Source organism: Cupressus sempervirens, chromosome 9 (genome assembly GCF_028749045.1).
Source record: "Cupressus sempervirens isolate cs-2001-9-10 chromosome 9, ASM2874904v1, whole genome shotgun sequence".
NCBI classification, from domain to species: Eukaryota; Viridiplantae; Streptophyta; class Pinopsida; order Cupressales; family Cupressaceae; genus Cupressus; species Cupressus sempervirens.
The window spans coordinates 3,341,271-3,355,021 of NC_143126.1; the positions used below are offsets into that span (position 1 = coordinate 3,341,271).

Genomic DNA, 13,751 nt, shown 5'->3' on the forward strand with positions numbered 1-13,751 from the left:
GCTTCGAGATCCTCTGCATCAAGGATTGACATGTTACATGATCGAATCATCGACTAATAATGGTTTGCAGCTAGCCCTTTCACAGTGTCAACTCGAGTTTGCAATTTTTCCGATACTTTCATTAGCATCATCTATAGCTGTTAAAGTGTGAAGATCAGAGTTCTGAAACTTATCAGGGCACACCAACTCATCAAGGAAGCCCTTGTAGGTTGTCTTCATATGCTCCAAATCAACCACTTTGCAACTTTTACTCACATGGGACTGTGTACAACTCCCGGAGATAGCCAAAAATTGTTTCTTCTACCTTCTTAATTGATTCGTATATCTTTTTCAACTATTTCTCAGCTTTTATCATTCTTTCTCTCTTGAATTCAAGAGATCTCATCCGATAGGACAGGGGCTCATTTCCATCGTTCAAAATGCCTACACTAAGAGCACTCTTGACCTTCATGCTCATGATTTCATACAATGCAAATGTAGAATCCTTGTACATCTCTATATCCATCTTGAGAGATTCAAGGTTGTTGTAAATGATTTCCTTTAACTTCACGACCCTTATACAAAGGGGAACCTGCTTCTCAATTAAGGGAAGACACCTTACCTTCATAGCTTCTAGCAATCTGCGCCCAATCTAACCAAAGTGCCTATTCTCCTAAAGCCTCCCAAGTAGGGCCTTGTTCTCTTTTGTTGATGGGTCGAAAGGCCTCGCATCTGATGACTCTTTAGCTTGACTAGTGAGAGGAATGAATATTCTCTAAGGCAGTCAGACAATTCTTTGTTCGTGGCTTTGAGCTAAGCCTTTGTGTAACAATCACCTTTTCCAAGCCTTAGTTATCAACTAACATCTCAATGAAATACAGTACTAATTCACATTCATGTGCATGAGAAGGCAGTTACAATACAGTTAAATAGAAAATTTCATAACTAACAATTTGAAAACACCATCAATGATTTTAACAAGGGAAAAACCTACATACTATAGAATTCAAAACCGAAATTCGTCTAAGGATGCTTCTGCAAAACCCAAGTTAATACATATATGCCACTTACGAACAAATAGCTATACCACTTTATGGAAACACCATTACCATCAAATACCATTGTATCATTTAGGGCATCAAATACCACTGTATCATTTAGGGCATCAAATACCATTCTATCACTTAGGGCATCAAATGCCACTGTATCATTTAAGGCATCAAATACCGCTATATCATTTAGGGCACCAAATAATAACATATCGATGAGGTTATCAAATACCATTGTATCATTTCGGGCATCAAATACCATTGTATCATTTAGGGCATCAAATACCACTATATCATCCCTTCTGCTTCCATTGCTAACTATGGCAATAACATTCGGTTAAAAATACGCTCATATTCATTATTCATATAAATGGAAGACTAAAATAACAATCCATTAGATAAACCTATCTCTTGTATCTAGATATATTCCATGTATAGTTGGAAGATCAACCAATCTAACTGGTTACCAATTACGTTGACGAGAAAAGTTACTTTCATTAAAGGAAATAACTGGTCCTACGGTTGGCTTGGTCAGTTCACCATCGCGACCCTTGTGAGTTGACAATGGGATTTAAGGGTCTCAGTTGTGGGGTTGGAGACAATTCAGTAGCCTATGGTGTGTTTTGGCTCCATTTGAGGGACTTACTATTTATAGTAAGTGAAATTGTTGGTAACAATGAACTCAGCTGAGTTAGAGGAGTTCTGTGATGTTCTCAATTTTTTATTTTGGGCTTCCAGTTTGGGCTCTAAGAATCTTGGAGAGAGCGTCTATTTATAGTAAGTCACCTTATCAGGTTCACTCATCATCTTTCATCAACAGGATCACTTTGGTGTTGTTAGATTTCGACTCTGATACTTCTTCAATTGTTTTTGCAAGATAGGTGAATTATTATTATTATTCATCTAAATACAATGAGGTTGGTATTTTTGTTGGTGTTGTTGGTTGGTCACCTCGGTATCATAGCTCGTTGGAACTAAGACAAAAAGTTTTAAATCGTGGCAACAAAAAACAGTGGTCTTGCATGTCAATATATTAAGTTATGGTGGAAAAGGTCATTTTTGGAGCCAAAAGCAATTAATAAATTATATTAATCACACTTTATTATATTGTAATGTTGTGTGTGGGAAGCTTCTTATGTGAAGTTCATTTGAGAAACTTTGTGCCATTTGGAAATTATAATTATGAGCTCAATTAATGAGTAAAGCATCCAATTATTTGATTATCTTATCTTTCTTTGTTGTCTTTGTGACACTTATGAAGTTATGATTTGTGTGCCATTGCTAAAGCATAAGGGTTTGGTATCTATAGCTGAAGTATTGTAGATTTAATTCTAAGAATTATTCCAAGATTGGTTGGCAAATCGTGCTGAGGTATATGATTTGTCATTCCTCCTGACTGTTGCTTCTAAGGAGAGGGTTTTAGCTGGCTGAATTTGTGAAGGAAATTTGAGGTATTATTGATAATTTCATCTGCTATATAGAGGCACCTTTTGGGCAATTCACATATTTGTTTTGTAGCACCAATTTTTGCTGCATATTGGCATTGGGTTTTTTAATTACTGGTGATATATATTGGGCAACGTTGGATAGCATTTGTGTCCTATTTATTCTCACGTGGCTGTAGCTTTCAGACGTCATTATTGGTGCTTTCCCAAGCTGCTGCAATCACAAATCTGGGCATCTAGAAACTGATCGCAAGTCTGGTTTTAATGTCATTATCTGGGCATTTAAAGGGCTGCAGTATTGGAGCCATTGTTGGCATTGTTGGTGACTACTGAAGGATGTGGGCCTTTCTTATACAAGCTGCGATTGATGTCATTTAAGGCTCAAGGTGGAATGTGTTCAGTCTGCTGCAAATTGGAATTATATCAAACATTTCAGGTTCCCCTTATATTCAATTGTAATTTTTAGTTTGTGAAACGGTAAATTTGCAGGTCATTAATTGCAAGATTGTTTAGAATTTGATATTTGGCATTATTAGTTGTGAGTTATTTACTTGCATATTCCAGTATTTGAAATACACCAAAACATTCATATATTCTGAAAAAAACACAAGATTGCAAGACATTTTAAAACAAAAACAATCTTATCCAACATTACAGCAGTGTGAACCAGTTGGGTTATTACATTTGTCACTTATGGGAATGTTCGTATTAATCAAACACTGTTCATCTTGTAAGATGATATGATACTTTCCTTATTAGTTATGTCACGTGAATAATTGAAAAACTGTATATTTTTCAAAATCACCAGTTTTTTAATAACCATCCATTGTCATCTCCTATAAAGTGGCCTCCCTCACATCACTGTCTCTGAAACATGTCCCCTCATCCCCTGCAGTCCTCATCCTAAAAACTTTGGCTAGCATATAGATAGACCTCATAAAGCTTCCACACCTTTTGTTCAGTGCCCCAGCAGCCACCACTACTATAAGTTGGTTCTAATGTAGTTCTCATAAGGTCTTTTCCTTTTGTGCATCAGCATTTTGTACTTTCTGATGAGCTTCAATAGATGATAAAACTCAAGAACTTAGAGGGTTTAGATTTTAAATATTGTCATTGTATTGCTGCCATCCTATATTTGTGTTTATGTTCTATAGTGCATAGAAAGGAAACACAAAGAATTACATATTTCTTAAATAAATGAAACAGAAATTGCTTTTACAGCCATTTGAGATGAAGTGATCGATAACTATTTGCAGTGACATTGGACTGCACTAATGATAGAGCTCTTGATAGCTATGTGAACACAGAACATAAAAAGTGCAGGGTTTTGTTTGTAGGAAAATATTTTAACAAACCATCTACTGGTGTGGGAATATGAAAGAGTTCTTTGAGGGCATCTATAATGTTCTCAAATCATGAAAAAGGAAAAAAAATTTGTAAATTTCAGATAGGCAACCATCCATACATCCCTTAGGTCCTCTAGAGCACAGGGTTTTGATCAAAATACCTAAAAGTAGCCATCCGTACAGTAAATAGCACTTGTTTTTTATTATGAATACAATACCATATGCTTTGATCATAATCATTATTCAATGTCAAAACTTCATGAGTCCCATTACCATGTATGTAAAATGCCTACAAATTTAGATACAACACCCAAGCACAAACAACAAAAATATTTTTATCTAATATATAACCAATTTTATATTCAAGAAGTTAAGCATATTGACTAAATATTTATAAAATTTAATGTAGCAAATTCAAACATTAAAAGGTCTCATTTTGCTTAGACTATAAATAATACAGTTTTCGTCCAAAAGACTAGTTGAGGAACTCTAGCTTAGATAGGTTTTATCCAATTCAATCTCTGTATATACTATTGTTAATACAGCTCAACACAAATTCTTGTTTCCCCCAACATCTTCAACTGTCTTATAGTTATGAAAATTGTAGCTCTAAACAAAATAAATAGATGACTAAAAAAAGCAAGCCCATATTCTAATTTTGGTTTACCTGAACAACAGATCTGGGATGCATTGCTACTTTATCAATCTTATCCTCTGACTTGAACCAATCAACTGCCAAGAGCTTCAAAAGAGGATCTCCTCCCGGGACCTATTAAGATTGTATCAATTTTGATATCATTTTTAAAGAACTACAACATTTAAACTGAAAGTTATGCGCAAACAATTTTATGTACTGACACATTCATATTGTTTTGAAACTAAGAGACATGGAAAGGGAATAGAAAATAGAAATCAACACACTATACACTCTATTCAAAGAGTTCATTCTTGGTTGCAACCTATGTCAAACATTTTTATAATTCCAAATGAACTCACAGTTAGAAGCTATTGTGGTCTATCTAAAAGATATGTAAGAGCTACTATTATAACTTGCCATAAGGACAACATTAGGAAGAAAAGAACCCCAAACAGAAGCTTATACTGAGTCATATCCAACACAATCCCAAATCAGAATTTTTACTTAGTCTACACCACTAGTTTTAGGTCCATTAAGTAACTTCACAATTAATACATACTTACAGTTTACCAAGGCACACTAATATTAGTTTACCCTGAATAACATAGCCATAAAGTGACTATAATATAACAACTATAATAGGTGAAGTACATAGTAATAAATTGGAGTGCTACAACAAAGTGACATATTCCATTATTTGGCTATTAAAAAAGTGATTTGATAAGGTGTGTAAACTAGGATAAACTAGCCCCATTAGTATATTAATATCAAAAGTTTATGCAATCAGACATCAGTTTAGAACAAAGTTTGTGTGCCACAATGTCAGGTCACAATACAAAACATGCCATAGAAAAACTAGAATGTTAACAGCTTCACAATGAAGCAGCTCAAAATCAAAGAAGAAAAAAAAATCTATAAAACTAACATCAGTCAATAGTCTGTAATGTCCGCACTCATAATGATTAAAATTTGGAACTATCTTTAATTATAAAATATAAAACCAATATAACTTTCACAAATTTATATGTAAGATATCATTTGACTTATTCTGATCTTGAACCCTTTCTTGTTACACCTTGGGATTGTAGAAATTGAAGGTGTAACAAACAGATTTTCCTATCTAAAACAAAGACAGATTAAACTAAAAACTCCCAACATTCATAAATAGATAACTGAATCCTTTTTACATGACATTAACTGCTTTCAATAATTAACAAAAACAGTTAACTATTCACAATTGTATTCATGATCAGCTGAAATAAAAAGATTAAGGATTAACTAGCATAACTGTATTCATGATCAACTGTAATAACTAGATTAACGATTAACTATTCACCATTGTATTCATGCTCAGCTGAAATAACTAGATTAGTGACTAACCAGCATAATTATATTCATGATCAACTGATTAATGAAACATACAAATAAGTAATTGCACAACAAGAAAAGAAGGAATGGAACATACAAGTATTATCGGAGGATCTTTAGCTGGTTGTGCAAGCCTCGGCTTTGGCGAGAGGAGAACCATTGACATTGGCTGAACCTCCCAACCTCAGACCATACTTATCCCCACACATTCTATTAAATTTGAATGGCCCTCCCTACCTCGGGATCGGGCTTAGGATGTTCTTCAGTCCAGCCACCTGAGCATCCTAGTGTTTTGAATGTCCGCACAGTTATGAAATGGACATGCTTACATAACTAGCGCTACTAACATCAAGTGATCATTAGATGGCAAACATGCCTATAAACTACCTTGGCCAAGGATTTCCGATGGGTTCAATGACCCGATCACCACCACTCAACTTGACAACAAATTTCATTACAGGGATGAGAATGAGCTATCAAGTATGTTTCATTTAAGTTATTCATGCCTGATTTCTCTTTTATTTTCTTGCAGATTTATTCCACCTCTTCACCATTCTTGGCTACACAGCTGGTGATTCCCAAGTGTATTGAAAGATTATGAGCAGTCTGCCCTTTTACACCTCTTCACCATTCTTGGCTACATTGCTGGTGAATCCCAAGTGTATTTAAAGATTATGAGCATTCTTCCCTTGATATCTTCCATCATGAGTTGTGACATCTTATTCTTGAAATCAGCAACAATCATTCAAGTTTGTATTTAGAAACTCTTTTTTATGGGATACTACTCAATTGGATATAAAGAATTTAAGGAGTTCTTTATAAATCTTCGAGTTTCATTCAGCAAGTTAAATAACATGACTATAGACATAAAAAAGAAGTTACTGATCCTAGCTGGCTGCTACAGAATTGCATTTAAAAACTTGGAAGGATAATTCATGACCGGCTTTGATATTGTTTTGAAGAATTCGAACTTTGACTGGTCCTCTCCAACTGTGTTGAGACATTACTTGCAGAGCATATGGTCACAGATCTTTAGCCGGATTATTTGCACAATAGTGAGCAGTAATTTGAACCACTTGAACAAGGCTTCAATGGATGATATGGAAGATATGATGGGTGTGTGGAGGCAATGAAGTTTTGAAAACTTTGCAACCGATTTTGGAAGTCTATTCTACTTAAGACATTGCAGACGTATCAACTGCAGAAGGCTTATTCCACAATGACGGGGTGTATTCGGCAGGGCTGCTGCTTGCAATGGACGATTAGATTGGTAAAAAGAAGGGACTTTTGGCTCACAAAATGGTATGTGGTCAGGTGCCAAAGGTGGCGGAGAGATTAAGATATGTGGCCAAGGGTGGAAAGAATGATCCCGACTCCTCTCATGGCTTTCATATAAAGAAACAAGCCGTGACTTCTTGGCTTCCACCGGTTTTAAAAGATTATGTGTCAATTTGAATTTCCAAGTATTTAATTCGATTTAAACAAAGAAGAGGAGAGAAAAAAATTAAAAGGTTGGAAGATAAAGTTGGAAAGATTATAATTTCTATTGTTATTATAACATATATACGTTCATGTAAGTATATCAATGGGGTGACATCATTAAATTACGTAATTATAATTTATTGGTGTCATTTCATTTTTATATTTATACGTATGTATGTAAATATTTATTATAATAATATGATGAAGATCAATTAAAAATCCCTTATGGTATGTTTTATATTTTAAATTAGATTATTTTATGTTTTCCTAGATTATTTTCTTAATAGCTCATGCAAGTCCCATAAGGTATCCCGTGATCAAGTTGTTGTGTCCTATCCAACAAAGTTTAAGGTCATACCTGTCGATCCTGATAACTGAACTAAGCAAACCTCCCATTTTGATGATCCTGTTTAGCGATGCTTCCCCCCCTCTTCATCTTCTCTTGCAATCACTCATGAAAACACTTTTGCCATAATAACAATTCTATAATAATTTCATATAAACATATTAATCATTATTTTAAAGCAAGCAACTGCTAATCATCTAATAATAGTTAATGGTTAATGACCATCTTCATTAACAGTTAATACAACGTATATAAATAACTACCTATTTCACATGATCATGAAAGGATAATCCATTAAATCCAACGGTTATGAACAAATTTAAAATTAGGTCAAAATTTTGGGATGTAACAGAAGTTTGATGTCTTCTCAAGTTATAATGCTTTTAATTATGTATCTAAGGCAAAGAGTTAACTTCTTCACTTGGGTCAATATTCTGACATCTCATATTTCCATTTGAATTCTTATAAGGGTTATTTCTTATTTCTGACTTCCTATTGATTTCCATATAGGCTTATGATTTCTCAACAAATTCCTCTCCATTCAGATTACTACTGTCTCTATTATGATGTCACATTAATAAATCCATGTCAATGCTCAGAATTTTCAGTCCCTGCACTTATTATCATCTTGATAACTTATAAAAAATTAATAATAACTCCTTTATGTTCTCAACATCTCAATGGCAGTTTTCTCCTATTGTTGTAAATAATATTTGATGTTATAGGAGAAACACTCTTACTTAGCGTTGACTGGAGTTTGTATTTCCTGACTTCTTATTCCAGATCACTAATTGTATCCTTTCTAAAGATTCTTAGAGAGTATTGGGGTTTGTTACATGGTAACATCCTCCCAAGAGTTTGAATTCAATTCGAGTCTACAGTATTATAAAAAGAATCTCCTGTTTCATGTCTGCTGCCTTTATTTCTTCATACCTTTTCGTATTCCCTTTATAATAGCTATAGTTAATGATAGATTTCCTAGCTGAGTGTCTGGGTTCGATTGTTTGTTGTAATAATCTCTACTGGATTTCAATTAAAATATTGACTTTGGGCTAACAAGGATTTCGTCAAACAATTGTTATGTAAACAAGTCTTCAAGAAAAATTATTATTTTATCATCATTAAACTTATTACCTTGAAAATACTGCTATGAAATGGTTGTGCCAAACAAAGATGCCATAACTTCCAGCAAGTCTATGTTTAGCTTACAAGGTAAACAGTTTACTAATGCATTCAGACAATAGAAAAGAACATGTAACACAGAAGTATTCCTTTTATTATTCGCATATATACAAAATATATTACAATATTTGATATGATTGATTACAATGATGATTCCAAAATCCATTCCAGATGGTGTACATATACCTTTCCAAAGGGGTGACTCAACTGTCACGCGCCCGTTTGGATACTCTTCTACCAGTTGGCTACAATATAGATTTTACCGACATCATCCCCCCAAAAGAAAAGTCGTCTCCGGACGACAATACAACAAAACTCAAAAATAACAACTAATTACATTAATGCATAGATACTAAACCGAAGGATGTGTTTCTGACTGTGAAGACAGGCTTTGTCGCAACTAATACACTTGCTCGGTACGGACTTCTAAATCAGCTCTAATCTGGGAGTTCTCTTCCACTATACAAATTTGATTGTATCCTGAGAACTCGTTCATAAATAAATAAATCTTGTGTCCAACAACCTCCTCCAATATACTATCGGTGAATGGTATCAGAAAGGGGTCCTTGATGGTTACTGCATTGAGACATCTGACATCCACACATACCCTAATTTGAGTGGTATCCTTTTTCAGGGATATCACTATGGGTGATACCCATTCGCTTGTTTGGACCTTAAAAATAATACCGGCCTCCAGCATTCGGTTGATTTTGTCTGTAACCTGTGCTGCATAATTTTTATTCATCTTGTAGGGTCGCTTCCGTATGAGTAGTGCACCTTCTACCAGTGGAATGCGGTGAACGCACAACTCTATTGGGACTCCCTTCAGATCTTTGTATGTCCATGCAAATACATCCTTGTATTCCAAAAATATTTTGAATGCAGCTACTTTTAATACTGGATTCCAGTTATCTCCCACTAGTATGTTATTTGGTTCGGTATCATCTCCCAAATTCATGGTTTGTACCGTGGCCTCTTCATATTTTATTGGTTTTTGACGTTTTTCTTCATTGAATACATGTGCAGGTGTTTCATCCAACTATGCATTCCCTTCTTTTATTTCCCTAAATTCTTTTGGAAATCCGTCTCCATTGCATTCTTCCTCTATCATTAGTATGTTGCAGTTTTGGAAGAGTTCATAATCCTCCATCTACCAGTGAAATAGTCTGTTCACCGAATCCAGATCATCGTCCTTCAATCCACCTTCCAACCGTAGGACTCCTTCCTCATTTGGTTCCATCTGCTTCTTCCCTTCGTCCTCTCCTTCTGAATCCGACGATCCAGCTTCTTCCCCCACCATTTGTGTGTAAATCAATAATGAATCTCCATCCTCTGCTCTCCATTGATAGTGTATTCTTCTTCCAGTCATGTTTAACCTTTGCTTGTATGACCCATCCTCGTCCCGGAAAGACATCATATCCCCTTCTTTTTAGCAGTATGAATACAAAGTCGAGCAAGAATGGCTGTGTTCCAATAGTCACTAGTTGTGCCATTAGGATCCCAAGAGGCTTAATGCCATGTTGGTCTACAGTTAGCAATTGGAACATGGGTGGCCACAACGTCGACTGTCCCAACTTCTTTCAGGTATCTTCTGGTAGGACATTTACCCCCGAACGTCCATCCACAATTGTGTCTAAGAGGATCATTCCCAATATACCCATTTCTACGACTGTCAGATGCCTTCCTGATGTGAGAGCTAGCACCATTGGGTTTGTTGCACTTGTTTCGCTTTCCTTCTCCTTCCTAGGTTCTTCTAGTAGTTTAGCAGTTGGAGCCATATTTGTGAGTGTCGTTCGTATTTGGGGCATTGTGAGGATCAAATCATTTAATTTTACTGGTACTTTAGTTTGCAATATCCGCCTTATGATATTCTATTCTACACAGTTCCTCATTGAGGTACCGCAGTGTCCCCCTTCTTCGTTTGTGATTTCTCTGTCTACATCACTTTCTCAATTTTCGCCCGTGCTTCTTCCAATCTCTTCTTTTCTTTCGTCGAGTTTGGATACAGCTTTGCCTGTTTACGTGTAATTGTCAAGACTTTCTCTTCGTTTATTCCTAATTTGATACTGATCAAATTCACTCCTGATTTCAATTTTAAGCATTTGGCATCTTCATGGTCTCCAGGACCACACCATCTACATAACAACTTCAGTGTGTTTGTCGTTGTACAATTTCACGCAAAGTGACCCCACAAGTTGCATGCCCGACATTGAACCATTGGTCGGCCATTCACATCATACTGAATCTAACTGCAAACCTCATTATTATTGTTATTATTGTTGTTGTTGGTGTTGTTTTGTCCCCTTCTATTGTTTCTATACCCACCCGAGGTGGCACCGTCACTGTTTGTGTTTCCATTCCCTCCTAACATGGATGCTTCCTATGTCAGGAGCACTTGTTGATGCCCTCTTGTTTTCATATTAAACGAGCATTTCTTTGTGGAATGTCCTGCAATTTGGCAAATGTCACAGAACTAATTCTTTGGACAGGATCCCTTAGCGTGACCTTTCGTCTTGCATTCTCTGCACCATAGCTCGTTTTCTTTGGTCTAGTTATTCCCTTTCTACATATTTTTAGACTCTTTCATCATCTTGATCATATCCTTCTGGAGAGCATGGACCTTCTTACTACCCTTTTCATCACCATTGCTATCTTCAAAAGAGGAACTGCTTTTCTTCTTCTATTTTATTTTTTGTTCACTTTCTAAGTCCATTGCTCGATTGTATGTTTCAATATACGACAATGGCAGTACAATCTTCATTTTCCTTTTTAACTCCAAGCGTAGTCCTTCTCTAAACCATCTCTTTTTTAGCCCGTCTGCTAGCTTACTTTCCATCTTATTTATTAATTCTTTTAACTTTCTAGCATATATACAGACAATTTCATTTTTCCCTTGTTTTGTGGTGTAGATTTCTTCTACTATCTCATTGTCGTCTCGTAGCAATTGAAACTTTGTAATAAATTCCTTCTTTATGTTTTCCCATGTCATTAGCTTTCTAGATCGGTGTCAGAAAACCAATCGATTGCTACACCTCGTAAGGTGGCTGGAAATAGCCTTGCCCATCTATCCTGGTCATTTTCTCCATTCGCTGTCCAAATTGTCTCGCAAGTTTTGCAGTGTCTAATCGGGTCAGTCGTGCCATCCCCATCAAACTTTGGTAACTTTTCCTTTGGACTGGTCATCGGTACCCTTTCTTTTATTGTGCGTTGTTGTTTGTAACCACATTGTTCTATACTTCCATACTGCTCTGAACACTCGTGTTACGGACACCTACGTTCTCAAATGGCATGAAGGCTTTCTCAATGACTTGGTTGTTTCGATCAAACTGTATTTGTTGGTCAGGTGTATCAAGGATGAAGAGTTCACCCCACGCTCGAGTTCCTTCGACACTTCGAACTGCACTAGTCCTTTCTCTTCCGTCCAAATTCCCCCTAGGTATATACCAGTTTGCCAATTCTTCCTTTGTTCCTTTGATCACCCTTCGCCTTTCTCGAGCTTCTTCTATCAACCTTTCCCTTGATCAACTTGGCGACTGCACTCCGTTCATCAGTGTTCTCGTGGTACCGTGGTCACCTCATGTGCCACCACTGTCGTGCTCTTAGGCGAGTTGTTGGAGTCTGTGCCTTTGGTTGCTTTGTTGTGTGTGGTTTAATACTCCCCATGCCACCCTTATGTCGTCATCTTCTGGATTCTTATTTCTATCTTTATTCAATGTGTTCGGCATTCATAGCACCCGGTCCTTATAGGCAACGGCACCAAATGTTTACCTTACAGGGTAAACGGTTTATTAATGCATTCAAAGAATAGACAAGAACATGTAACACAAAAGTATTCCTTTTATTATTCGCATGTATACACAAGATACTACAATACTTGATATGATAGATTACAATGATGATTCCAAAATCCATTCCGGATGGTGTACATATACCTTTCTGAAGGGGTGACTAAACCGCCGTGCGTCCGTTTGAATACTATTCTACCCATCGGCTACAATATAGATTTTACCGGCAACAATCTGAACTAGAAATTGAACTTTGAATTTAATGGTTATGTATTATACTTATGACAATAAACCTATGACCTTTAAGCTACATGTTGAAGATTTAATAGAAGTCTTTACAGTATTAGTGAATATGCAAAATAAATGATGCGGAATGGGTATGAGATGGACAGACCCAAAATACTAGTGGTTGTCGTTAAGAGAGCCTAAGTATGTAGTAACTCTCAGCATGTCACCACTTTTAGGCATCAACCATTCTGCAACCTGCTATTGGGTTCAACTCTGCTATCCATGCAGATGAAAGGGGCCGATTGGAGCTAAGGAAAGCAATTAAACTAATGCAATTACCAATCACAGGTTTCATGAAGCATCTAGATTCTATACACTCACCCGTGATCACCTTCAATCGCATTCTTTCCACTGCCACAAAGTACACTGTTCTGTAGTTTTCCTGTGATGTTCTAACTGCCCCTATTAGCCACGCACTTCAACCAACTCTGAAATGGTGAGATTCACGTGCCAGTCATTCATTACTGAGGTGTGCCACAGTGGTTGTCTGAGTTTCATAATCCCATGAACTCCTCTAAATAGAAAGCACGCTGACACTGTGTAAATGAAAGAGTGTGTGTGAATATTCACTTACATGAACCTTCACCAGAACCTTCAACCTGGAAATGCCTGCTTCCTTGAATGCTGACCAATCTTCTAACTGGTGTTCTGTAGAAACTAACACCATCCACCGACCAGATCCTCTTCCTATTAGTTAGTAATTCCAACTATTTGCCTAACCTCCAAGTATCAAATTGAACTCCAATCTGTTAATGAACTCTGAGGTACTAGGTTTGCGTCTCGTCTCACATTTTTCCTCAAGGGGATTTGTCCTTCGGAAAATCCAGTCACATCTAAGCAACCT

At 36.4% G+C, this 13,751-nt stretch overlaps 1 protein-coding gene across 2 annotated transcripts in view; it reads right to left on the reverse strand.

The window, feature by feature from the left end:
* The window catches only part of LOC149537333 (ENHANCED DISEASE RESISTANCE protein (DUF1336)), a 410,405-nt gene that overhangs the window by 187,885 nt on the left and 208,769 nt on the right, over positions 1–13,751 (reverse strand). For both annotated transcript variants that reach the window (XM_089802846.1, XM_089802847.1), the window contains exon 17: positions 4,487–4,588. In XM_089802846.1, the coding sequence (XP_089658972.1) occupies positions 4,487–4,588 (102 nt within the window). The remainder of the gene's footprint in view (positions 1–4,486; positions 4,589–13,751) is intronic.